At 39.1% G+C, this 27,345-nt stretch overlaps 2 protein-coding genes across 2 annotated transcripts in view; both read left to right on the forward strand.

The window, feature by feature from the left end:
* The window catches only part of CCDC28A (coiled-coil domain containing 28A), a 29,969-nt gene extending 25,272 nt beyond the window's left edge, over nt 1–4,697 (forward strand). The window contains 1 exon segment of the mRNA XM_044003495.1: nt 4,127–4,697. Within this exon segment, the coding sequence (XP_043859430.1) occupies nt 4,127–4,181 (55 nt within the window). The 3' untranslated portion in view covers nt 4,182–4,697.
* A 1,900-nt stretch (nt 4,698–6,597) lies between these two features.
* ECT2L (epithelial cell transforming 2 like) overlaps nt 6,598–27,345 on the forward strand; it is a 104,991-nt gene continuing 84,243 nt past the window's right edge. The window contains exons 1-3 of the mRNA XM_044004798.1: nt 6,598–6,680; nt 15,840–16,019; nt 16,673–16,785. Coding sequence (XP_043860733.1) covers nt 15,894–16,019; nt 16,673–16,785 — 239 coding nt within the window. The 5' untranslated portion in view covers nt 6,598–6,680; nt 15,840–15,893. The remainder of the gene's footprint in view (nt 6,681–15,839; nt 16,020–16,672; nt 16,786–27,345) is intronic.

Here is a 27,345-nt window from a genome sequence, read left to right on the forward strand (position 1 = left end):
ATTCAGTAAAATTTTGTGTTTTGTCATAAGGACACTTAACTTTTGTGTGGACAGTAAATAGCCTTGGAAAATTCTTTATTTTGAAGCAAAGCAAAATAGGATATATATGGGGTACAGTGGCATGCATAGAATTTAAGAACATCTTTTAAAATGCTTAAAATTAGTTCGTGGTCATTAAAATGTAGGCTTTCTCTATTGGATTCCATACTATATAATGACATCTGTTTTGTTAATCACCGGACATTTACTTTTTTAAGTTGAATATTCATCATGGAATTACTTCTTGCTAGTGCTTTTAAAGGGTTATGTGATTTAATTTACAAAATATAATTTGATTTACAAAATTCAGATTTTTAGTCACCTTTTCAGGAACTTTTTAGTCAGCAAGTATTTGTTGACTATGACCTATGTGAAGAGCTTGTTACTGTCTGAAATACTCCGTAGATTCTATGACATCCCTTTTTTTTTGTCTAGTCAGGGAGACAAGCCAGTATGCCATGAAACAATTAGTAAACAAGACTGTTATAGATTGTAATATCATATACTTATGAAGTGCCAAATTGTATTATTCAGGACAGTGCTTTGTGCAGATAAGTGCAAAAGAAATTAGAGAAGACGGAAATCGATCCTGGCTGCACTGTCATATGAAAAAAATTCAGACAACAATGTAGGACTAGTTAAGTGTTCCCTCAAGAGTTAGTACTTGCTTTTCTGCTCCTTTTTTCCTCTTTCTTCAGAGAGACATTCCCTGTGGCATCAACTATTTTCTCAATGTTGATGATTCCTAAATTTTTGTCTTTAGTGCTAGTTTCTCATTTGAATTCTAGGCATTTACATTTGGATGCCCGGTTGCCACTTTAGATTTAGTTTCTCTAATACGAAACTCATTTTTTCCTTTCAAAACCTGGTTCTTTTTCCTATCTTCTCTTATCTTTATCAGTAATATTATCTATTCTTCTACTCAGATTCAGTCAATCACCAAGTCTTTTCATTTCTTCCTTCAAAATATCTGTATGTCTTCCTGTCACTCTCCTACTCCATAAGTTAAAAGGTGCCTTATTTTTACTCCATCAGATTTATCCTCCTTTGTGTAAGGCAGCATGGTACAGTTAAAAGTACTCTGGATTTTAAGTCTGAGGACCTGGGTTAAAATCTCAGCCATATCACTCACAATTTGTGTGACTTTGGGCAACTTTCAACCTTTCACTTTCTTCCTCTGTAAAATGAGGGAATTGGAAATAGATTACCTCTCATGTCCCTTCCAAAACTATATCTATCTTCCAAGGATCCTTTTAACTTGTTTGGTAGAGTATTCCTTGTAGACTAACTTCCAAGGCCCTTCATAATCTGACCCCACTGATACTCAATACTATTTCCTATTATTGACTATCATAAATGCTATATTTCAGGCAGCTAGGTGGCACAATGGATAGAGCACTGGCCCTGGATTCAGGAAGACCTGAGTTCAAACCTGGTCTCAGATACTTAACACTTACTAGCTGTGTGACCCTGAACAAGTCACTTAACTCCACTTGCCTCACCCCGCCCCCCCCCGAAATATATGCTATATTTTATTTTATTTATTTTGGGGGGGGGGAGGCAAGCAGAATTGCCCAAGTGACTTGCCTAGGACCACACAGCTAGTAAGTGTCTGAGGTAGGATTGGAACTCAGGTCCTCCTGACTCCAGGGCCGGTGATTTATCCTAGCTGCCCCAACTCTTTATTTTAACAGTCTGATCTTCTCATTCTCTGTAATCATTTTTACTTCTTTTCCCTCATTTTTGATATGCCTTCTGCCTACAGTGACAATTCCAAATTCCTGGTGGCAAGAGCCATGTCTTATATTTTTTAGGTAGCCCCTAAAGCATGTAATCTATTGTTGAGCATATATTAGGTGCTAAGTCCTGAAGGATAGGGTATGACACATAAGTGTAGGGAAGACTAAATTCCACGTGATGAGGAACAAAAAATATAACGTGATCTTGGGATGCATTGAGAAACATAACTTCTAGTAATAAGGAATACTGCTATACTCTACTACAGACCACATATGGAATATTGTGTTGAATTTTGAGTGTCACAGTTTACAAAGGACATTGATAAGTCAAAAATAATTCCACCATAAAAAATAATTGAGGGGCAGCTAGGTGGCACAGTGGATAGAGCACTGGCCCTAGATTCAGGAGGACCTAAGTTCAAATCCAGCCTCAGACACTTAACACTTACTAGCTGTGTGACCCTGGGCAAGTCACTTAATCCCAATTGCCTCACAAAAGAAAAAAAAAAGGATAATAATAATTGAAGCTTATGTGCCAGTATTGATTACTAAGGATGAAGAGGTTGGAGGAGTTTTATGAAGAACTCATTAAGACCCTCCAAATTAAATCAGTACATACTCTGGTACAGATGTGAGAGGGAAAAAAGGTGACTGTGGCAAGAAATATATAGGAAAGCATGTGAATGAGAGATACCAAAGACTTGTAGAGTTTGCAGAATCAAAATCTCATGCTTTTATATTAGGAAAATCTCTTGGAAGAAAAAATTGGTAGGTGCTAGACATGGTAGATACCCCCCAAATCACAGAAAATGAAATGGATTATATCTTAATGGACAAGAAAAAATTAGTTATTGATATAGGTGTTATCCCAGAATCACCATCAGTTTGTACAAAGTTCAGAAGCAAAAAGAAGAAAGAGAAGAATGTATGTATGGAGTACAATTAAAACAATTCAATCCTTAATTATTTAGGCAGGTAGTTGACAAAGGAGAGATGGTAAATGGACAGCAAAAGTAACATTGGCACTGATTCTAATAATTCTATACAGAAGTTTAATCTAAAATCTTTTGCCACAAAGAAGCTCAAAAGAACCCATAAAACACCTTAGTCAGCAGACATTTGACTTACTTGCCAAGTAGAGAGCAGCCAAAGGCAACACTGGAATAGCATATAGCTTCATTTTTAAAATCTTACAAAGAAAGTTGATGAAAAATTACAGGCAACATGATCTTATAAAGCAGAGAGAATTAGGGTAGAGGAAACCACTTTAAATAAGTTTAGTTAGACATACAACTAAGTAAAGTCATACCAACAGCATTAAAGAATAAAAGCAGGAGAATTACAAACAGAAGAAAAATGGAACAAAGCTGCAAAGATTACAATAAAAATCTGTCTTCACCCCACCCAGCCCCCAAGGATAGTGGAATCATTACACTTGGACTGTAATGTCAGAGTCCCAGTTGTGCTTATAGGGAGGTAAACATGGTACTAAAGAGAATAAAGATGGGAAAAGCAGCCAAATTAGACCAGTATATGCAGAAGAGATCTGTCCTGAAGCCCACACAGTTATGAGGATGTTAAGGGATCAATTTGCAAGGTACCTGAAGGAGGAGAAGATACCAAAGGCATAGGAAAAATCTTGGACTTTGTTAATATCCAAAAAAGTGACCCAAGAGAATATCAATTACTAATCCATATGGTTACTCTCCCATCTATAAAAAAATCCTTGGACAGTTCTTTCTGTGGTAGTCAAGGATATCTTTGATGAGGTTATTAGTAGGGAACAAATAGTCTTTCACAACTGATATTCAGCAATGGGCCACATCTTTACCATTCCATAGTTTAAGATGTAGATAATATAAGATCTCCCCGTGCTTATTGTTTGATTATGAAAAGACATTTGATTCGACAAAGAAAATGATACTAACTTGCCTTCTTGGGGGGGTAGGAGGACAGGAGGGAAGGAGAGAATTTGGAACTCAAATTTTTTCAAGTTAAAGTTTAAATTTTTTACATGTAATTGGGAAACATTTGATGAAATAACGTATTTTTACAAGGAAAGAAAAATGTTTTCTCAGTATATATTCACCCCTACAGCCTCAAAATGTACTTGGTTTTTTTATAGCCTCTGAAAAGACTTTTTTGATGCTTAATAATGTATTTAAGGGGTGGCTAGGTGGCGCAGTAGATAAAGCACTGGCCCTGGAGTCAGGAGTTCAAATCCAGCCTCAGACACTTAACACTTACTAGCTGTGTGACCCTGGGCAAGTCACTTAAACCCAATTGCCTCACTAAAAAAAAATAATAATGTATTTAAAAACAAAAAGCTTCTTAACTGGTCACTTCAGACAAAAACTTCACTTGGCAGATGCTCAAGATGTTCCAAATACCTCTACCAGCTAAAAGAAAATGCAATTCACTCATTTGTCTTGTGATTCAGAGAAAAAGTCATCTGAATCCAGCTGAATTCAGAAGCTGATTCATCTTCTCCACAACAAAGAATTAAAGTGCATATGCAACTGATTGTTTTCACACATTGCTTTTAGTAAATCTGACTGCTGTAATTCACCATAGCTGGAGGTCAGGCTATGTTGAAGTCTTAAATCAGGAAATGTGACTGCAAGATTGTGCTGCTATGCTTTATATTACTGCCTTATCATCTAAAAGCTGAGGGTAAGACTTGAAAGTGCATTTATTTCATGCTAAGTGTTGTTCACAAGACTGAAGGATTTCTCCTTCTCAAGCTCATCAGCATTGTTCCAATTTTTACTCATAAGTTGGCTTGTGACAGCTTAGCTTCAGTTTACAAGTAGACAATCAGCACACTACTCAGTGTGTATGTCGGTGGCCAATAGCAACAAAATGTTAAATAAGTATTTGTGAATTTGCTATTTTTAATAAATTAACTGTTTTAAATTATCCTCTGTATATGTTTTTGTCTTTGAATCTAGAAGATCTTGTCTATTTAGGAATATATGGTGTGATCCATCAATGCAAAGCTGAATTTTGGTAAAATATGTTTATAAAATTATAAAATTAACTTTTGCACAAACTATATGTTTACTTCCCTAAAAGAAAGCATCGTGTTCAGCCTTTTTCCACATTTATGTTATGAGTCCTTAGAAACTAAGTAGCATTAGATAACAAATATACATTGAAAAATTGTTTAAAAAAGTAATTTGTAGTAATTTATTTTTAAATTACCCAATTAATTTAAAAAATATTCAAGAGAAAGGCAGATTCATGTTAGCAGTATCAGTTGGGTAGAAAGAGTAGAGTATTATTGTGACAAAGACCAAAAGCAAAATTTACTAAAAACATGTTAAATGTTTTTCTTGGAAAGTTCCTGAAGCTAAGTCAAACAAAATCTGTTTCCTGTGATTGGTGGCAGATTCAGGAGGCTGACCTTTTTATTCACTTTTGTTTTTCTGTCTTTGGCAAAAGATATGGGTTCCAGGTGCCTCAGTTTGGGTTTATCTAACATACTTTGTTTGCATTTTCTACATAGATAGAAATTTAAACGTGAAAGAGCTTCTTGTGATCCTTTTAGTCAATTCCCCTCATTTTACAGATGAGGAAACAAAGAGTAACAACTTATGTTACACAACACCACTAACTAGTTGTTTTGAAAAAGAGCTTCAGAGTAAATAAAAAGATTTTAATGTGATTGTGACTTCTGCTGGAAAAGGTTTTGGTGTGCATTGTTTCAATAACCACACTGAGTAGCAGAATTCGTCTAAAGAGTCACTTTTGGAGCAGGTAGGTTATTGTGGATAGAGCACTGGTCCTGGAGTTAGAAGGACCTGAGTTCAAATCCTGTCTCAGACAATAGCTATTTGACTCTGGGCAAGTCACAATCCCAATTGCCTCCCCAAAAAAGGTACTTTTAAACACTATCAGCAAGAGGCTATTAATTTTCAAAACTCCTGTGGTTTTGACCACTTGATTAAATGTTGAAATTCAACATGCTAAACATAACTGGATCCAAATAATAAAACCCTTAATAATAATTGAAAGCTTTATCAATAATTCCAAACCTAAGCAAAGAGAGCCGATGGCAAGGATTTTAATTTAGCCATAGTTATTTGAGAACCAAGTAATGTTGAACAAGTCAATTTACATCTATGAACCTGTTTCCCTATCGTTAAGAAGGGTTTTTACATATATTTTGGAAAATAAAATTCTATTCAATAAAAAATTAAAAAAAAAAAAAAGAAGGGACCTCTCGGGATCCTTCAGTCCTGATTCTACCATGATGATTATAGAGACCAAGCAATGAGCCACCTCGGCCATTCTGGTTGCTTTATTTGGTTCATTGCCCACCATCCTGCACAGAGCTTTAGAGGAAGTAAGTGGAAGGGGCAACATAAATGTAAGTAAGGGACTTTATACCCCTGGCACAGAGTTACATGAGCCATAGAATGTGGCCCTCTCCCCGTCGGAGGATAAAAAGTTGGCGGGATGGGCGGGGGCTGCCAGGAACAGCTGGGGTCCTTACGTGGCTACTGGACACACCGATGCATACAGGGTTCGATGGCCCTCAACCGCTGTCTGAGCACAGACAGGAGCCAGGGTCCAGCACCGCTGCGTAGACTAAGGGCGGGCGGCAGGTCCGACGGACCAGCCCGACTCTTTTACCCTCGGCCCTTGGCTCTATGGATTCCTTTTCCTCGGTGCCGCACCTAAGCCTGAGCCGGCTGAGTGCAGGGCGGGACGTCCCGCTGCACACTGGGACTGGCCGGCTTCTTGCTCGCTTGTTGTAGTGTCCCTATGGTGATGGGCTTGTGCTCCCATCCCCCCCTCCAGTGAGTTGCGAAGCAGAGGCTGTGGCAGAAGGCGCAAAGGCAGCTTCCTCCAGAAACTCCTTTCACTTTTCTCGCTTCCTTTCCTACCTCTCCAGAGGTAAAGCATATTGGGGGGCATGGGCGATGCATCTCTTATTTGGGTACTATTACCTAGCCTTGTTTTCCCTCGGGTCAGGAGAAAGTGCCTTGGCACCAAGGTGGAGGGAGCAGGTTGCAGGACTCAGGCCAACAGACTCAATAGCTTCCAGCTTCCTATATATTTGGAGTCCTGTGAAAAAAAACTTCTCTGGGGAAAAGGGGTCGGGAGTGGGAAAAAAAAAAGTTTAAGAATTTCTGCTCTAGGTGACCTCCTGATGCTTTCCTAGGATCATAGATTTAGAGCTAGATAGGGACAGAGAGGTCTTCTAATCGGTCTGTCATAGAGGAAAGAACACAGGATTAGGGGTCGTATATTTCTGTAGGGACAGTCTGGGTGACCTTGAGCAAATCCCTTTACCTTGATGGCTGGCTGTCCCTCTTTAAAATGATGGGGCTGGACTAGATGACCTCTGAGAGCCTTTCTAGTTCTAAATCTGTGATTCTAGGCCAATCTTTTGTTTTTACAGATGATAGTCAAGATTAGAAGGAAAGCAGGAAATGGTGGGGGAAATTTTATAGATGGCTTATAAAATAAAGGGTTCATTCATATAAAGAACTTCGCCAAACCTATAAGAATATGACCCATTCCCCAATTGATAAACCATCAAAGGATACAAACAGGAAGTTTTCCACTGAAGAAATCAAAACAATTTAGTCATATAAAAATGCTCTAAATTATTGTTGATTAGAGAAATGCAAATTAAAACAACCTTGAAGTATCATTTTACACCTATCAAATTGACTAAAATGATAGAAAGGGAAAGTGACAAATGTTGGAGAGGTTGTAGAAAAATTGAGACACCAGTTCATCGCTGGTGAAATTGTAAAATGATCCTACCATTTTGGAAAACAATCTGAAATTATGTCCCCAAAGTTGTTAAACTACCTATATGCCCTTTGACTCAGCAATACCACTACTTCCTTTATTTCCAAAGAAGATTAGGGAAAAAGGAAAAGAACCTATATTTTCTAAAATGTTTATAGCAGCTCACTTTGTGGTGGCAAAGAACTAGAAATTGCAGGGATATCGATCAATTAGGGAATGGATCAACAAGTTGGTATATATGATTTTGGTGGAATACTACTGTGCTATAAGAAGTGATGAACTGGGGCATAAAAACCTCACAGTCAAATGCAGAAAAGCAGAAATAGTAAATGCATCATTTTCAGATCATGATACAATAAAAATCATGTGTAATAAAGGGCCATGGAAAGGTAGAGCAAAAATGAATTGGAAACTAAATAATCTCATCCTAAAGAAACAACAAATCATAGAAACAATCAATAGAAACATCAAATAGAATGACAACAATGAGACAAGATACCAAAATTTATGGGATTTAAACAAAGCAGTTCTTAGGGGAAATTTTATATCTCTAAATGCCTACATGAATATAATAGAGAAAGAGGAGATCAATGATTTGATCATGCAACTAAAAATGCTTTAAAAAGAACATTAAAAATCCCCAATTAAATACCAAATTAGAAATTCTGAAAATTAAAGGAGAGATTAATAAAATTGAAAGTAAGAAAACTATAGAATTCATAAATAAAACTAAGATCTGATTCTATTAAAAACAACAATAAAATAGATAAACCTTTGGTTAATTTGATTAGAAATTATGAACTTGGGGGCCTCTGGGTGGTGCAGTGGATAAAGCACTGGCCCTGGATTCAGGAGGACCCAAGTTCAAAGCTAGCCTCAGACACTTAACACTTACTAGCTGTGTGACCCTGGGCAAATCACTTAACCCTCATTGCCCTTCCGAAAGAAAGAAAGAGAGAGAGAGAGAGAGAGAGAGAGAGAGAGGGAGGGAGAGAGGGAGAGAGGGAGAGAGGGAGGAAGGAAGGAAGGAAGGAAGGAAGGAAGGAAGGAAGGAAGGAAGGAAGGAAGGAAGGAAGGAAGGAAGGAAGGAAGGAAGGAAGGAAGGAAGGAAGGAAGAGAAAAGAAATGATGAACTCAATGATCTTAGGAAAACATGTAACGACTTGCATGAAATAATGAAGAGCGAAATGAGCAGAACCAAGAGAACACTGTATACAGTAACAGCAGTATTGTTTTAAGAACAACTTTGAGCAAACAAATTATTTTGTCTATTATAAATACCCAAATAAATTATAAAAGACATATGAAGGAAGATCCTATCTGTATCCAGAGAAAGAAAGAACTGATAAATAGAAGTATGTATAAAATATATATACCTATTTGTGTCTATAACAATAGCCATCTTTAGAGAGGAGGGGAAGGAAGAAAAAAAAAGAAATTTACATGATAAAGTTGTATATTTGAAAGGAATACAACTTGTGCATAGTAGATTGTCAGTTTCATGTACAATCATCTTTATTTTAGTACTATGTTATGGAAATGCTTGTTTTATTCCAAAAATTAAAAATTAAATTAAAAAATTGTTGTTAGCAACAAGATTTGGCACATGCAATATTTAGCAAGTTGTCAGAGTTTTAAAATCCTACTTATCACTGAAGAAGCTGCCAAAAGGGAGAAGTTTTTATCTCTTATTAATTTCTGAGCTTTCATATAAGCACCTGCTTTTTAAATGCATATGCGTGAACATGTTGGTTCCACTTTTGAATTGCACATTTTATTTATAATTGTCTAAGAAAAAACTTTTTTTTCTATTTTTAAAAGATTAGGTCATACTAAGTAAGTCAGATCAATTCAAACCTCTTGTATGCTAGTGATTAACATAGTGACTGACCTCCTGGCTGTTTCTAGAACAAGAAACTCCATCTTTTTCTTGGCTCCAGACATTCCAGCTGGCTGTTACCTATGCCTCAAATGCTCTCCCTTCTCCACTCAGACTACTGACCTTTCTGACTTTAAGTCTTAGCTAAAATTCCAGCTTCTACAGGAAGCCTTCCCCAATCCCTCTTAATTCCAATGCCTCCCCTCCATTAGTTATTTCCTTTTTCTCCTGTGTATATCCTGCTTTGTCTATATTTGTTCGTATATTGTCTCCACCATTAGATTGTAAGCAGGGACTGTCTTTTGTCTCTTTTTGTATCCCAGAGCTTAGCACAGTGCCTGGCACATAGTAGGCACTCGTAAATGGGTTTTGACTGATTGCTAGGCTCAGAGGATATAGATGAAATTAACACCATTCTTGCCTCCAATGTAATGAAAGTGTCCCCAATATATGCTTCAGTGGAGCTAGGATCTCATCAGTGTGGGTTTCACCTCCAAAGGTGGAGATCACAACTTATCTATACCTCATCCTGTTTCATTTTTGTCCATTCCCTCCATAAATCCAATATAGGAGGCTATGTGTTGGAGACCTTTCTCTAGGTCTTCATTAAGGCCTGAATCAGCTTTGGCAATCTCTTGACTGTATTTTTTCATTGAACTTATATCTGACCATGCCATAAGGGAAAAGAAGGAAGGAAGGAAGGAAGGAAGGAAGGAAGGAAGGAAGGAAGGAAGGAAGGAAGGAAGGAAGGAAGGAAGGAAGGAAGGAAGGAAGGAAGGAAGGAAGGAAGGAAGGAAGGAAGGAAGGAAGGAAGGAAGGAAGGAAGGAAGGAAGGAAGGAAGGAAGGAAATATTTATGAAATGCTTACTATATACCAGACACCATGCTAAGTACTTTACAAATATATCTCATCTGAGCCTGACCATGGGACGTAGGTGTTACTATTGTAACAGGAAACTGAGCCACACAGAGGTTGCCCAGGGTGACACAGCAGGGAAGCATCTGAAGCCAGATTAAAACTCGAGTCTTCTTGACTCCAGGTCTAGCACTTTATTCACTGTGCTACCTAGCTGCCTAAGACTCAGACCATAATGGGCCACTGAGGAATAGGCTACTATCCTTGACCAGGTGTTGCAGCTAGCCTGGCATTCATGCCAAATGAGGTATGAGGAATAAAATTGGGAGTTCAGCCCACAGGAAGGAATTATCCATGAATGATATCACCTCTAGATGGAACCTTGGTGGAACCAATGCTATGTATGAATTTAGCTAAGTTTTGAGCCTATTATCCCAGAGACCAGGTGGTATTGGGGAGAGTATACCCTTAGAGTATTGGGGAAAATGTTAGTACATTTGTTGTTAATATAACTTTGAAGTAAATATCCCTTTGCTAAATACTACACAATGTTAAGTGGCTAAATGAAACCAGAGTACTAGTCACAGGCCCTTAAAAAGAGGGAACAGGAGGGCAGCTAGATAGCACAGTGGATAGAGCACCAGCCCTGGAATCAGGAGTACCTGAGTTCAAATCCAGCCTCAGACACTTAACACTTACTAGCTGTGTGACCCTGGGCAAGTCACTTAACCCCAATTGCCTCACTAAAAACAAAAAAAAAGAGGGAACAAAGCTGAGGAAGTGCCCAAGTCAATGGAAGATGAAAGAGAAAGTCCACAAACCTCTTAGGGTACCACAGTATCCTGTAGAAGAGATATCCTCAACCTGGCCCTGAGAGCATGGGGCCAATTCATGCACGTTACATAGTTGGCATCTTATTGTTCATATATGTCCGTATATGTTACATGGAGTTAGCACCTGCTAGTCTGTAACTGGGCATATGATACCTATAGTTAGCACCTTATAATGTATATGTGTTCACACTATACATACATGTCACATATAGTTGGCATCTTTTAGTTGTAGATGGACATGCATATTCTCTATATTTACCATCTTGCATGCTTTTTTCCTATAGTTAGTATGTTTTAGTTTATAGATGTATATATATGTTACATAGAATTAATATCTTATAATTTGTATACGCATGTGTTGAGCACCAGATTTATTTCATTAGTATAGGGAACTCCTGGTGAGGAGACTGCCTCTGTCAATGCTGATGACAGAAATTCCACAACTTATAGTCTTAGAGAGTTGACCAGAGCTCTGAGAGGTTAAGTGAATCTTGGATAGAAGCATCTTTCTGCCTCTAGGGATAAGAGAGAGTATCGTGGTATTGTGTCTCCCTGTGGCTGAAGAAGAGCCCTGTGTGTTGGAGAAGAAAGAGCACTGGAAGAAGTTTGCTTTTTGGTTGGTGCTGATCATTCAGCATGGGGAGCCAGGGAGCCAGAGCTGCAGCTTTTTGTCTTAGATTATTGATGGCTGTTCCTACATGAGCCTACATGAGGCAGACAAGTACTTCATTACCTGAAACCGGCTTGAGGGGAGGCATCCAGGGCAAGCTGATCAAGGCTGAGGACATGAGCCGCCACGTGGTTGGCTTTATGGTCATGTTCAGAAATGGATGAATGGCCCGGCTATAGCAGATTTACATCCAAGGTTGCAAAATCGGAGCCCTGGTTTTGCTGTATGTGCTGAAGAATGCCCCTAAGTTAAAGAGCATGAAGAAAACATCCAGAGCTCTGGGGCCTGGTGAAGGAAAGCACCTATTCTGAAGTCCCAAGTATATGTCAGAGGAAGAGAACATTGGACTGGACCAGGATAATACCTTTGTAACGATTGGAATGACGCCACCTGCTGGATACTTACTGTAGAAGAGTTCTGCCCATGAAGCGAAGGTCTTTGAGGGCAAGACCAGGAGTCTTTTCTTTGGTGGGAGGAAGTGACGCGGACTAGTGGGAGGAGGAAGGAAGAGACTGGCGCTGACTCTGGGGCTCAGTCTCGCTCTTTTTTTCCTGAGGACGCTGGTGGAGAGGGGAGCTAGAAATGTGCTCTCCCTTTAATAGATAGGAATCTAGGCCTTTTCTTCTCTCTTTATCAAATTCTTATTCTCCTTAATAAATGCTTAAAAGTCTAACTCTTGCTGAAGCTTATAATTTATTGGCGACCACTCATTAGATATTTTAGACAGACTAGCTAGAATTTTAGCCCTTAACACCTTCTAGAAATAAAGATAGTCTCCCCTGGGGAACATAACTTTGTCTTTCTTGTTTTATGCTTTTAGGGATTTTCTACTGCCTCCTTGATACTTGCTCCCTCTTTTAAGTGTTGGGGTTGGTGGTGGGGAGGCAGCAGAGGGCTGGAGGATCATCAGACATGCAATTGTGTTTGGGAATGTTTAAAAAAATAAAAGAGCCTTGAATTTGAAGTCAGAGGACTTGGGTTCACATATTGTCTTTTCTGCTCAACATGATCTTTGACAAATCACTTCCCCTCTGTGGGCTACAGTTTCCTCATCTGTTAAATGAAATGTTGGGTTAAATTAGATGTCCTCTAAGGTCTCTCTCTTCCAGCACTAAATCCCATGATCTTCCTTAAGTTGCTATAATTTCTCTACCCATTTGACAGAAGGGAACAAAAATGCCACATCAGATTAGTTTCTCATCTCTTCCTTGATCTTGTCTATTCTCCATGTGCCTCACAAAAGAGGGGTGGGGAGGAGGGGCATCAACGGAAGTGGAATCCCACTCAGGCATTTCAAATTTCCGGTTATTTGGGTTATAAGTAGGGCCAAGTTGTCTGGCTCAGAAAGAAATATGCCAGTTTCTGAGTCATAAACAGAACTTCCTGAAGCACCATAACTTCCCCCTCTCAGTTTCCTTGCAATATACTAAGCAAGTCTGGGCTAGGTTAGGCCATGGGAACGGATGCAACCAAAGGCAAAAGACTGAACTCTAGATCGGTCAGTCAGTTTATTTTTTTAATTTAATTTAATTTAATTTTTTTGCAGGGCAATAAGGGTTAAGTGACTTGCCCAGGGTCACACAGCTAGTTAAGTGTCAAGTGTCTGAGGCTGGATTTGAACTCAGGTCCTCCTGAATCCAAGGTCAGTGCTTTATCCACTGCGCCACCTAGCTGCCCCCAGTCAGTCAGTTTATTAAGCACCTACTGTGTGTAAGGCACTAAAAACTGGGGGGATGAAAAAGAAAAGGACAGTCTTTGTCCCCAAGGAGCTTGCAGTCTAATGGGGGAATATATCACACACACATATGTGCACTGACACCGAAAACTAAAAGGAGGGAAGAGGAGGCGGGGAAGGGAGGTTTCCAGCACCAGAGGACATGTGGAGTACACTCCTAGGAATGCAGTTGGTGGAATAGGAAGAGTTGTTGGCCTGGGAGCCCACTTTAGCTTTTGGAGGAATCCTTTGCTCTGCCCTCTAGTCGGAGGAGCAGAGGGTACTAAGTAAGGGTACTAGTGAGGTGTGAATACCAAAGCTGATGCAATCTCTCGGGATAAGTTTCCCAATGATAAGGTTTCCTAAGAACATGAACATGGTGGGGTCCAATCCAAGGAGTAAAGCTGCTAGTAAAAGTCTAGATAATAATAATAACTTGAATTTAGGCAGTTCATACATCCAAAGCTCCGAGTACTGTTTCTATGTCTATTTGTATGCAACAAATTTGTAATAAAACCAAGAATAGCACCCAAATACCACTGTTCTACCTAGAAACTTTTTGTGTGTGTTGCTTTTAATGTGCAGTATTCAGCTCTAGGATGTATGGGGGTGTTTAGGACCTCTGGTGTGAGGGCTTGCCAAGCCCTTTTCAGGGCTGCTCATCCTCCCGTGGTGGTCACCTGTCACCCAGCTCTCACCTATGGCTCCAAGAAGCTGTAGCATGCATGGCAGCCACACCCCAGTAAAACCACCTTGGCAGACATGCTAAACCAGGTTGAGGGTAATTGACAGGCCTCAAATCCACTGATGAGTTAGGGGGATGTCAAGCATGGGAAGACTTCCTCTAGTGGAATGGGCAGATGACAACAATTTGTTTTAAGGACCATGAAGGTGGCTGAAGCAGGTGTTATGGAGAGCTTAGTGCTTGGTCAGACATTAAAGATGCCAAGGTTATCCACTGCATCCTGGGACATCATTGGTCATCCTAACTTTTGTCTTGCCACTGGACAAAGAAACTGAGGGACTAATATGGTAATGTTTTACATAATTGCACATGTGAAACCTATATCTGATTGCTTACTGCCTCAGGGAGGTGGCAGGAAGGAGGGGAAGGAGGGAACTCAAAATTTTAAATAAAAGTTTATTATTGAAAAGAAACTGAGGCTGACAACTTTGTGCCTCACTTAAATTCATTTCACAAGCAACTCAGAACATTGTCCCATGATATCACTGGGCCTCTTTGAAAATGAAGGATGGGGGCAGCTAGGTGAGGAAGTGGATAAAGCACCGGCCTTGGATTAAGGAGGACCTGAGTTCAAATCCAACCTCAGACACTTGACACTTGCTAGCTGTGTGACCCTGGGCAAGTCACTTAACCCATTGCCCCACCAAAAAAAAAAAAAAGAAGAAAATGAAGGATGAACAGCATTTAGCTCTGAAAAGTGACACAGCATGGTAGAGGGTCTGTGGAATCAGGAAGACATAGGTTCAAGACCTGCCTCTGACACACTGGCTGTGTGACTGGACAAATTACTTAGACCTCTCAGTTTCCCAGGGAACTTTCTAAGACTCTAATTGGTGATCTACCTATATCAATCAACCAAGAAGTATGTATTATGGCTTACTGCAAGACAAAAGCTTCAAGAAGCTCACATGCTATTCAGACAACATGAGCATACGAGGTAGTTTTGGGAGAGAGTATACAAGTAAGTGAAGTGGTACTTGAGCTGAGTGTTGAAGGAAATTCAAGATTTCAAGAGGGAGGGGGTAAACAGAGTACATTTCAGGCATGGAGGATAGCCACAGCAGAGGCATGGAGGTGGGAGATGGAGTGTCAGCATGACAGACTAGATGTCAAAGTTCAAAGAGGGAAGTTAAAAGACTGGAAAGCTAGGAAAGGGTTATATTGTCATGACATTTAAATGTCAAACAGAGGAGTTTATATACTTGATCCTAGAGACCATAGGGAGCCATTAGAGGTTATTGAGCAGTGGGCATGACATGAAGACTTGTGCTTTAGGACAATCTTGTTGGTGGCTGTGGAGGATGGATTGGAATGGGGAGAGGCTTGAGGTAGGGAAACCAAATGGAAGGTTATTATGGCAGTCCAGGTAAAGAGATTTTGAGGGTCTGAACCAGGGTGGCAGCCATGTGAGTGAAGAGAAGACAATTCTGGGGAGAGAAGTTTCTACAATAGGAATTCCCGATGTTGAAGCCATGGGTCCAGACTCTCACCATCTCCCTACCCCACCCCCAACAAATCAGCCACGCGATGCTGCAATATTGTGATGATTATTGAAATGGTTTAACAGAATCCTTTGCTCTATCATAAACTTCTAGGAACTTTTTTATCAAACATCCCAGTAATGGAATAAACTTTTAGCTTCTGGAACCATGAATAGAGAGACCTTTGTAGACGTGTCAGTAAGAGACTCTTCCAACAAGAGCCATATGTTTGAGTGCTTTCAGACAAGGTTCAGTGCTTGGACACCAATTATCAACAGACCATTAAATAAACAGGTGAGTTACTTTCTAGTACAAGAGGGGTTACAAACTTCATTTTACTGTAAAGTGTGGATCCACATTTTTCTAAATTAAAAAAAAATATCCTTGTAAGTTCTTAGATTCACAGATCTAAGGCTGGAAGGGAACTCAGAAGTCATCTAGTTCAACACCTTCATTTTATACTTGAGAAGTTAAGGCCCTGGGGCAGCTAGGTGGCACAGTGATAAAACACTGGCCTTGGATTCAGGAGGACCTGAGTTCAAATATGGCCTCAGACACTTGCCACTTACTAGCTGTGTGACCCTGGGCAAGTCACTTAACCTAATTGCCTCACCAAGCCCCCCCCCCCAAAAAAAAACCATCCAGAGTAGTTAAGGCCCAGAGAGATTATATAACTTGCCAAAGTTCTCACACATAGTAAGCACCTGAAAATTAGTTTAAATATTATTTAAAACTCATGTCTTCTGATTCCAAATCCAGTGTTCCTTCTCTGACATCACAAAGTTATAGACCTTAAAGCAATGAATTTCTTTAACAGAGATCCAATTAACCTAGATAAGTCTTTTTAGCAATATTTATTTATTCTTCCTGATTGGCTAATGCCATGTTGCATTAGGAACCCGTAACTTAGAAATAAAATGTATAAGAAATATTTTATTTTCTTACAGCTCTTTCAGGAAAGAGTTAGTCTTATAACTCATTGGTTTGATTTGTGGACTGACAAGCAACGTAAAGAATTTCTACTTACAATATTGCAAAATTGCAGTCACTCACAACAAAAGTAAGTTTTAATACTATTATCTTTGAAAGAAAGTAAAATATGGTAAGGTGTTTATTTGAACTTAAAAAAATTATTCCTTTTTTCTTAAAAATAAAAACCAGAGTAACTGACTTTGTAAACTAGCTTTATGCAGAATCTTTCGGTACATAACTACCTGCAGAGAGAAAGATACTTTGAAAGGAACATTAACTCCCTCAGGAAGCAGAGATATATGTTTTAGAACTGGAAAGGAGATTTAGAGATGGCCTATTACAATTCCTTCATTTTACAGATAAAGCAACTGAAGGCCATAGAAAGGAAGTGATAGAGGGATTATGAGGGTAAGGATTAGAATCCAGGTTGTCTGACTCAAATTCAGTGCTCTTTCTGTGATACTATGATGTCTCTTAATTCAGTACAGCAGGGGCAGCTAGGTGGTACAGTGGATAGAGCACCAGCCCTGGAGTCAGGAGTACCTGAGTTCAAATCTGGCCTCAGACACTTAATACTTACTAGCTGTGTGACCCTGGGCAAGTCACTTAACCCCAATTGCCTCACTAAAAAGTAAAAAAAAAATTTTTTTTAATTCAGTACAGCAGAAATTTGCAAAGAGCCTCACCAATTTTCTCCCATTATACAATTGTGCTCTCTAGAACTAACAGGCTACTGTTGTATTCCTCATAATTAAGGCAAAACAGACAGTACATGAAATGCATATGAAATAATGCCAACATCAGCATCTCTTATTTACAAGCATGACATACAGCTTCCCTGGCTTCCCCATTTCCACCTCTTCTCCTTCCTTTTTTTTTTTTTCTTACCATTCTCTCCTAGCTGCCCCACTCTTCTCACAATCTATCTACTTTCTCTCTAATTCACTTACATTTTAATTCTTTCTCTTCCATATTCACCCACTTTACCTCCCAATATTCCCCTGCATCATTCTGGGCACTCCTATTCATTTGTTGATAATTTATTAAGTGACTGATTGGAGACAGACTTGTCCATCTTAAAAGAGGCTGCTAAGATAAGCAGCAAGAAAAATATCCAAATCACTGAATTTTTTAAACATATATTTTTATGATAAATCCTGGTTTTAGCTTGTTTCCCTTCATTTCCTCATTATAATTCTTGAGTTAACAAGTCCAGTTATTCTGTAGTGTGCTATAATTTTATCCCATATCACAAATCAAGCAATTATAGCTGTAACCACTTGAGGTCATTAGAGATCTTGTGGCATTTTTCAAGGAATAGCAACATCAGACCTGAAATTCTTCTTCAGTTCTTCAGGTAAACCTACATCATTTTTTTAGCATTTAGATTTTTCCTTTTGTAGGACAAGAATGACATCAGTTCTGTAATTAGCCCATTTGAAAGGAACAAAGTGCGAAGTACTATGCAAATAACTAGGTACAGAAATAGAAAAGTAAGAAAATCTCTTTTTAAGGAGCTCACATTATTATAGGGGTATTTAGCTTCAAGTCAAATGGAAAAGGCCAGTGACTCTTATGGGTCAGTGGCAAATCAGATGGTAATACATCTTCTTTAGTGTCATTTCCATGGATAAAACCATATCTGCTGAACTGTTTAATGACTGAGGCAAGGATTTGGTGGTGAGAACTTTCTTTCCAGGAGCTATGGCTCCTGAAGAGGAAGGGATTGTAGCACCGGGAGAGGTAGTTCCCAGATCTCATGTGCACAATGGTTGCTTCTCTAACCAATGACTGTGTGACTGATGATGTCTGTGGCTGGAAGGTAGGTTGATTGTCTAAGAGGCATTGCTATTGTTTGGGGCTCTTGGGCTCAGCAGTTGATGATGGTGGTGATAGAACGAAGGTAAAATGATGCTCCATGAAGATTGTTCACCTTGATGGCTATAGATGATGGACTAGAAGCAGGGCCAGTCATACTCAGGGCTTTGGGGTTCTAGACTATTGCCACTGAGGCCAATTGGCAGGTGGTAGTCAAGATGATTAGCAGTAGTTTGCCTCACTTGACGCATGCCATTCCTTCTCTCCCTCAGCATGCCCTGCTTCTTCAACTGGATTGATTTACCTGCCTTGGTGACAGTTGATGCTGAGGGAGGAAAGGGATGGCAGGTCCTTTTACAGAAATATTGCTTTCCTCCCCTGGACCATGGCTTTAGGGACTAAGCTGAAAGCAGAACCAGTGATTGTAGTTTTGTTTACAATGCTCTGTCCTATTTAATAGTAGTTGTATTTATTTCCTCATGGAAGTATATACCCTTCAAAGTTCAATGAAATGTTTAATAAATATTCTAGGTCAAATGTTGCTCTCAAATATTTAGGTGTCTGTTTATATTAGTGAAAATTATATGTGAATATTTGATGACAAGACTTTGACCTGTTTGGCTCATCTTAAGTCACATACAGCTAAAAAAATTTCACTACATCACTTTAGGTTACCACTAGAACAGTTCACACTAAGTTTTTCAGAGATTTCTCACTATCCCAATTCCTACTCATGCTAGTAGGTTGGGTATCCATGGTGTACCTGCTACTTCAAGTTATAGGGGCAACCTTGTGGATGGCTACCCCTACCACTGTAGCTCACAAGCCCCCACCAATGTGTTTCCCATTCATTATCAGCGAGTAGACACATCTTGGAAGATATTTCCTCATATGGCATAGCAAGAACTGTAGTTATAAAGAACTCACTCCCCTCGACCAAACTTGGGATATCCTTTTACACTAAAACACATAGACTCCAGAGGCTGAGGGAGGAAGGGAAAGACTGGCCACAAACTTAAAATATAGTAATAGTAATAGGCACATAACAGCAGGACCTCATTGTTCTTTCTTTTCCTCATACATCCTCATGCATTTCACTTGGGACATGTCCATGCTGATGACAGACAAATATGTTGTTCACTTGAGCTGTTTCCATATAGGGCACAATGTTTCTGCTGAATAGTCTGATTCTCTGTTGGGCTGAATCCTAATAGGGGACAGCACCTGGGCAAGATCAGTTGATCTTCTGGACTCTTTGACACACAGGTGAAGCCTCTGCTAGCTCCAGGCTCAGGTTCAGCTCTGTATGACTGGGTTCTTTTAGGTGGCATGCTACTATGACTTTTCAGAAAGGACAGGCACACTTAGCCTAGGGTTGGCCAAAGTCTTGTTGGTCCTGCTCCCTCAGGCCCTTGATCTGAAGTGTATCATTTCCCAAGCAAGGAAGGGGAGAAATATTGCTTCTTCTTTCTAAGGGTTCTTCCTGGTCCAAAGCTAGGCCTTCATCTAGTTAGATTCCCAGATTCCTGTTGGGATCTTATGCAAATGAGTGGCTGGAGAGAAAAGGGAGAGAGAGAGAGAGAGAGAGAGAGAGAGAGAGAGAGAGTCAGAGTCAGTCTTTCCCTTGGGGACAAGTTCATCATCTCTCTTGGCCTTTTCAATTTCAACTGAGTCACCTTGAGCCTCAGAATCCCTTTCAAAAAACAGAATGCTTAGGGGCAGCTAGGTGGCGCAGTGGATAGAGCACCGGCCCTGGAGTCAGGAGTACCTGAGTTCAAATCCGGCCTCAGACACTTAACACTTACTAGCTGTGTGACCCTGGGCAAGTCACTTAACCCCAATTGCCTCACTAAAAAAAAAAAAACAAAAACAAAAAAAAAAAAAAAAAAAAAAAAACAGAATGCTTAGTTAACACCTGAAAGGGCCTCACCCTAACATTTCATTTTATCTGTCTTTGCCTCCCATAAGCTTTAACTTTGCTGAAGTCAAAAAGAGGAACACCCTCATGTTGGCAGGCCCTGAGCTTTTCTAGTGCCAGAAGGGGGTGTGATACCATGGAAGCAGAGGGCTGAATTTGTCCCAGGAGCTGTGTTCAAATCCCACTTCTACAACTTATTCACCTGCATGATCTTTAGCACAATCTTTAACCTTGCTGGCTCTCATCTAAAAAAATGAATGTTGGACTTTATGGTCTCTGAGGATCCTTGCAGCTGTAAATCTATGATCCTGTGGTTGAGTGTTAACTAAATAGCAGAGGGAGAAAAAAGGGTATGAAACTCAAAGTAAACTTTTCCACTTGTTAGTGGTTCTAGTAGATTTGTTCAAAGAGGAAGTTGAAACCAGGGGTGAGCTCCAGTCAGTTCCTCCTACCTGAGGAATGCCATTCGTTAAATTTTCATTGCATTTACACCTTAGAAACTAGCAAATGCTACAAATCAGGGCTTGATATATTGTTTTGTTGATTGTCTAGACTAACGAAGTGATGGACAAAATGTTAATAATGCAGATTAAATTTAACTGAGTCCTGCATTCAGAACTATTTTTAGCATATCTGTGGTTAAAACTATTGGGGGAAATGAGCTTTAGGATTTCTCATATAATTCATGCAGACTCAGTCCCCATGAGCCAAAATAACCATCTATGTAAATAATGGGAAATAGTCATACTATTTGATGTACTTATTTTATAAATTACAATGTAAATAATCCAGGATGTAATCTTATTACACGCACAAATGTTCCATTATCCAAAATTTTTTTTTTTACTTATTTTTCGCTTATGACACACCAAACTAAAAGTGCAGATAATTACTGTAGGGAAGATCACTGAATAAGTTATTATAATATGAGAAACATTCTTCCTCATGAAGTTTTAGGAACTAGAGCTTTGAAAAATATTTTAAAGAGGGTTTTACTACTGTTTCCATCAGGTCCACATACATGAAAAAATATACTGATGACATATGTATCAGAGGCATCCTGAAAGTGGTTTCTTGGTGAGTTACACTAAGAAGCCAGTTCCAAAACTGTCAAGCTTGAGACTTCCCATGTTCTGTGGCTCTTAAGACCAGAGCAGGAGACAGTCAGAGTGTTTTGGTCTGTCACACATGGAAGAACTTGTGCAAACTGAGTTCTCCGAGTCAGCCTCCTTACTAAACTTGTAGAACTGGTTTTCATAAAACTGCCAGGTAGTGGCATGCTTCCTGATTTCGTTATGCAAAGAGCTCTTTTTTAAAAGCTAGCTATTTTCAAACAGGCAGGCTCTTGTTTCTCTTAGGTGGGTGGGGGAGCTTCAATGTAACATTCCCTTCAGCAGATTTTGGGTAGGGTATTAACAGCATACCTTATTTAATAAATTCATTTCAACAATGGAGTGCAAGATTGGATGCTTTTCCTGCTTACTATGGCATCAGGTAGGAGGTAGCAAAAAAGAGATGTAAGAAATGGGGTAGAGGCACAGAGGACAACTTTGCATAGAAAATCAGAGCCATCATTAAGGGCTGTGGAACCTCTGGACAATTACACACTCTTATTGTATGGTCACCCCAACCTCTGAACATTTTCATGCCAGTGAAATCTAATTATGATTTTTAAAAAATTCAAAACATTTTAAATAAAAGTGATTATAATCAGATAATATGAAAAATGTCCTTGAGTTATATAAAGTAGTGAATTAAAATGTATTGATCTTGGAAAAAATAAAAATACCTATGGAAGATCATGGGGGAAGGATCGCTGTTTAAAATACGAAGAACAACCTTTAAGAAGGTATCATTCAAAAGCTATCTCCAAGGATTATGTGGAAAAGGAAGAGATAAGCCTATTTTGTGTTGTTGATAGTAGGAAAGTGCAGTTGGGAGAGAGGGTAGTAGGTTATGTGTTGATTGTATGTATAATGAATCTAAGAACCTCTTGAGAATCAACTAAAAACATTACCTTTCTAAGTCACCACTCCGGATACATATCTCTCCATGTGGAGTGGAGAAAAATGAGATAGGGACTTGGCCTGAGGAGAAGGGTAGTGGGGTCAAACAGAACACAGATTTTTGTGAGAAGAAAAAGGGAGAGTAACGTTTGAATTTCTATCAGGAGAAAGGACAAGACTGCAAAGATTTGGAAATTCTCAATAAGAATAAGGTATATGCAAATGTGGAGTGGAGGGAAAAAAAGGAAGTCCAAAAATATTTACTATGTATATTTAACACCTGGGGTACCTATTCTCTCTTAGGTAGCTCTCTAGAAAAGTTACCCAAAGTACAAAGTACTCTCTGGGGCTGCATCTACTCAAACCTATGTATTTACTTTAGCTAATCCTGCAAAGGACTATTGATTAGCTCAAAACAAAGACTTCTAATGAAATAGCATAGTAAGAAATGTAGCAGTAGGTGTCCTTCCCATAAGGCCGGGGCACACTCTCTCACAGGTTCATAAACCATCAATGCATAGGGAACATACCCAGGGAGGCACACAAATAGAGGAAGACATGTAGCCAAGGCACATGGAAGGAGAGACAACTTACTCCTCTGATAGTGCTGGTGATGCCATGGTCCTGAGCACCCTAAGATTGAGCCCAGCTGGGCCTACACCTGAGTGTTTCATAATATGTTCATGTCTTCCTCCTAGGCATCTCATCTTTGCGATCCTCTGTCTCTCCTAATGCTTTTTTTCACTATTGCTGCCTATGGGGTGTAAATAGGAGTACTGAAGTTCTCCCTCTCCTCCATAATGGTTTCTGCCATCTCTGTTTTAATTTAAAGCCCAGAGGTTAAGCTTCAACCCTTTCAGATATGTCCTCTTCAGATTTAGTCATTGGAGAGGAACAAAAAACTTCACTTAACTTTCTTTTCATAGGCAGATAGGTCTATCAGCTCCCAGAGTCTTCACTCCCAAGGCCAAAAAGTCTTTGAAATACAGAACAACCAGCCAGTTAATTATAGCTCACAGGAATATATAGTCCATCTATTGAACTTTCTTCTTCCTCATAACATAATGTCCCAAGACTATTTGATTAAGGGTTAGAAGGTCATTGTAACTTTCATGTAATTCTTTATGGGGAACTTGTTCTCTCAAAACTCACTGAAGGTCATCTTGCCAAAGAAACCTCCACTAAAGGAGAGAAGACCAGTTGTGTGGACACTGGGATAAGACAGAGCCCTGTTTTCGCACAAGGTCTTTGGATTGACATACATATGAATCTAGGCAAGAGCAGGCCTAGTGAAAACTGTAAGGTTGTTATCCTCCTTCCTTCCTCTGGGGCTACATTTCTGCTGGTAAAATGAGACAAAGGCTCTGGAGTGAATTTAGATTTCTCTTTCCCCAGAGGGGAATACCGGAGAATGCAAAGGCCAGTCCTCAAGAATTAAAACCCCTTTTTCCTAAAAGGGAAGGAAACCGGAGAAAGACAATGTCTGTGGAATTAGAGAAAGGTTTTATTAAGCAGGGAAGAAAATAAAAAATTTAACATGCTGCGTGTGTACAACCCAACCTATGTTGAATAGGACACCAGGTAACAGATTGTATGGACTTACATACACTTTTAACAAAGGCAGGGCAGGAATTTTGGAGGAAAAGGTGGGCTTAGAAAGGAATAAGTCAGTGGGTCCCATTCCTAAGGGGAAGGGAAGTGAGGAATTCCAGGGGTCAAGGATGTGGCCTTGGATACACAAGATCAGAAGGCATCCTTGGTGATAAGTAGTTCACAGTACAAGGCTTGATTAGGAGATGTCTTGATAAGGAGATCTCTCAAAAAAACAATAATTCAGAGAGTTCCATAACCAAAGTTAGGGAAGTCACTGAAAATAAGGTTGTCTCAAAAAAATGACCATAAACCAGATATGTTCACAGTCTCATAACCTGCAGTCAGGTAAGTCTTTGAAGATCGCTCAGGATCTGCTTCTAAAGTGATATGAGCTTTGACTTCAGAGTTGCTAATTTTTTGCATGTCCAGCTAGGTTTACTCTCAGTCACTACAAAGGATTATCAAGCAATTATCATCCTTAGTCAACACAAGCAGTCCTCATACAGCTCTTCTCACTTACCTGGATAATTATACAGCTTGAGCAAGTCAAGGTAGTTTGTGTGCTCATTTACAAATGCTCTCATACATGCCTTTCTATGTATATGTGGCTGACAACAAACCTCTTGGGTTTGTTTGAGGGGATGACAAATGAGGGGCAGTCCTTACAATATGCTCCTATTTGCCTTCCCTGGTGCATGCAAATATTACCTGATTGGTTTTAATCCAATATTTGGAACTTAGGGAAACTTATTTCCATTCATTACTGACTAAGAGGCTGATTCTATGAACTAACCAAAAGTCTCCAAATTGGCTGAGGAACCAGAAAGATTGATAACTCTGCAGGTGCTAAACTAGAACTGAATTTTGCACATAAAAGGGATGAATCCATCTTCTTTTTGTTTCTTTTCCTTTATGGATGCAAGGGTTAATTTTCCCCTAGTTTTAAGTGAAGTAATATTCCAATCAGGGATGCTCAGATAACCAGGAGATCCATCAATTATTAGTTTCCACCAGCAATTGGATTTGGTAGCAGAATTCCCCAGAGTGGTAGTGACTAATAACAGAGGAAGTACCTCCAGATGAAAATGGAAAGACAGTCCCCCTGAGAATATTGTTACCTTCAGGGATGATGATACCTTGTAATAAAGAAGAATACTGACTCTGGATTATATTGTCATCAGTTCTTAGAGGCTGGGAGACAGTTACACCTAAAAGGAATCTTATGAGGACTCTACAAAGGAAGAAAAGGCTTCTAGAGCCATGACTCATGTGGTATTCCTTGTTGCCTACATAAGTGCCTCACTACTATTAATCTCTAGATTGTAAGCCCACTCTCCCAAGAAATCTTTTCTGTAAAAGGGGAAAGTGCCCCACCCTGAATTGGGAAAGAATGTTTTTATAACAATTCTTTTTATGCCTTCTCAGTAAATCCCTTTTCTAAAAGCTAAAAGAGATTTACTGGATGATTAATAATGGGGAACATACTGGATGGGATCTCTATAGAAATGCCAATCTCTCAAGATTCCTAGAACTCTGAGAGGATCAATAGTCACCGCCATATGGGGACACAACCTGCCAGTGCAAGTGGAAGTCAGAAAAGTAAGCCCAGAGAGGATGCTACATTTTTTTTTTATAAACTGAATGTAGTTTTAGATAATCAGGTCACCTTTCCAATCTACATTGCTGTTTACCCCCTTCATTTCCTTCTGTTACCATTCTTCCCTAAATATTCTAGGCAGGATAATGTTTTCTCTTGTAAATCAGTTACTTATTGATAACCTTGTTAAGTATCAGCATTTGCCTCTGTAATAGAAAACTAGGGGTCAATGGGACTAGACACTAAGGAATATATTATTTCACAGCAAGGAAAAGAGATAAACCAATAACTACTTTAATTTGCTCTCAGATCATTGGCTTAGGTCAGGACAAATCCATCATAATCTAGCTGAATTTCTCACTTTTCATACCAGCAATAGGACGATTCTGTAATGCATAAAACAGTGTCCTTAGGGGATATTTGACAGAGAAAAGAATTTTTATTTGGCTTTTTTTTTCCCTGTCAGGGAATTTTTTTTCCAAAGTAATTTATGTAATCTAATTATTCACTCTTTACTTCTTTCAAGAATTTTCATTCATTCAAGGCACTATTTATGGAAGAAACTTTAAATAGTAATAATATCTTCTATTTACATAATGTTTTATATATGTGTGTATGTCCTTCTACTGAATACCCCTTCCCTCCAAATCAGTTAAGAGTATTATATATAGGTAATTTAATGGATCTTGGAGAGAAGTTTTTAAGAACAGATTTTCACCTCTACTGGATTCAGACTTCTTTTCATCACATTGCCATAACTGTTAAAAGGGAATGTGAGTGAAGTTCTTGCTTTAAAAGGAAACCTAAATAAAATGGAACAAAATCTGAACTAAACCAAATACAGTGTTAAACATTACATCATCATTCTCTTGCTGCCAGTTATCATATTTTTAAAAGTTTTGCTAATGTCTTCTTTTTTATATCACAGACACTGCCTGATATTCCCCAACCATCTACTCAGTACTTTCTTTTATCACAAGGAAAAACAGTTAAACAAAACCCATTGATACAATACATTTGTTGGAAATCATATTCAAACAAAGCATCTGTAAATCACACCTTTCTAAATAGAAGAGAGGTGTGTTTTGTTTGTCCCCTGAAGTTAATAATATTGCTCATCGCTCTTAATCTGGATTCAGCTGCCTCTTAGGGTTATTTTTATTTACATTGCTGTATTCATTGTGTATATTGTTCCCTTGGTTCTAATTTTCTTTTTTATATCACTTCATACAAGTCTCCTCAAATTCCTCATGTTTTTTGTTTTGTTTTGTTTTTGCAGGGCAATGAGGGTTAAGTGACTTGTCCAGGGTCACATAGCTAGTAAGTGTCAAGTGTCTGAGGCTGGATTTGAACTTAGGTACTCCTGAGTCCAAGGCCAGTGCTTTATCCACTGTACCACCTAGCTGCCCCAAATTCTTCATATTTGCCATTTTTTTTTTTTTGGTGAAGCAGTTGGGGTTAAATGACTTGCCCAGGGTCACACAGCTAGTGTCAAGTGTCTGAGGCCGGATTTGAACTCAGGTCCTCCTGACTCTAGGGCTAGTGTTCTATCCACTGTGCCACCTAGCTGCCATTTCTTAAAGTGAAATAATGTTCCATTATCTATCTATCTATCTATCTATCTATCTATCTATCTACCATGATTTGGGGGCACAATCAATGGACACACTTTGTTTCTAGTTTTGTTTTTTGTTTTGTTTTCTTTGCTATGACAAA

Source organism: Dromiciops gliroides, chromosome 4, assembly GCF_019393635.1.
Source record: "Dromiciops gliroides isolate mDroGli1 chromosome 4, mDroGli1.pri, whole genome shotgun sequence".
NCBI classification, from domain to species: Eukaryota; Metazoa; Chordata; class Mammalia; order Microbiotheria; family Microbiotheriidae; genus Dromiciops; species Dromiciops gliroides.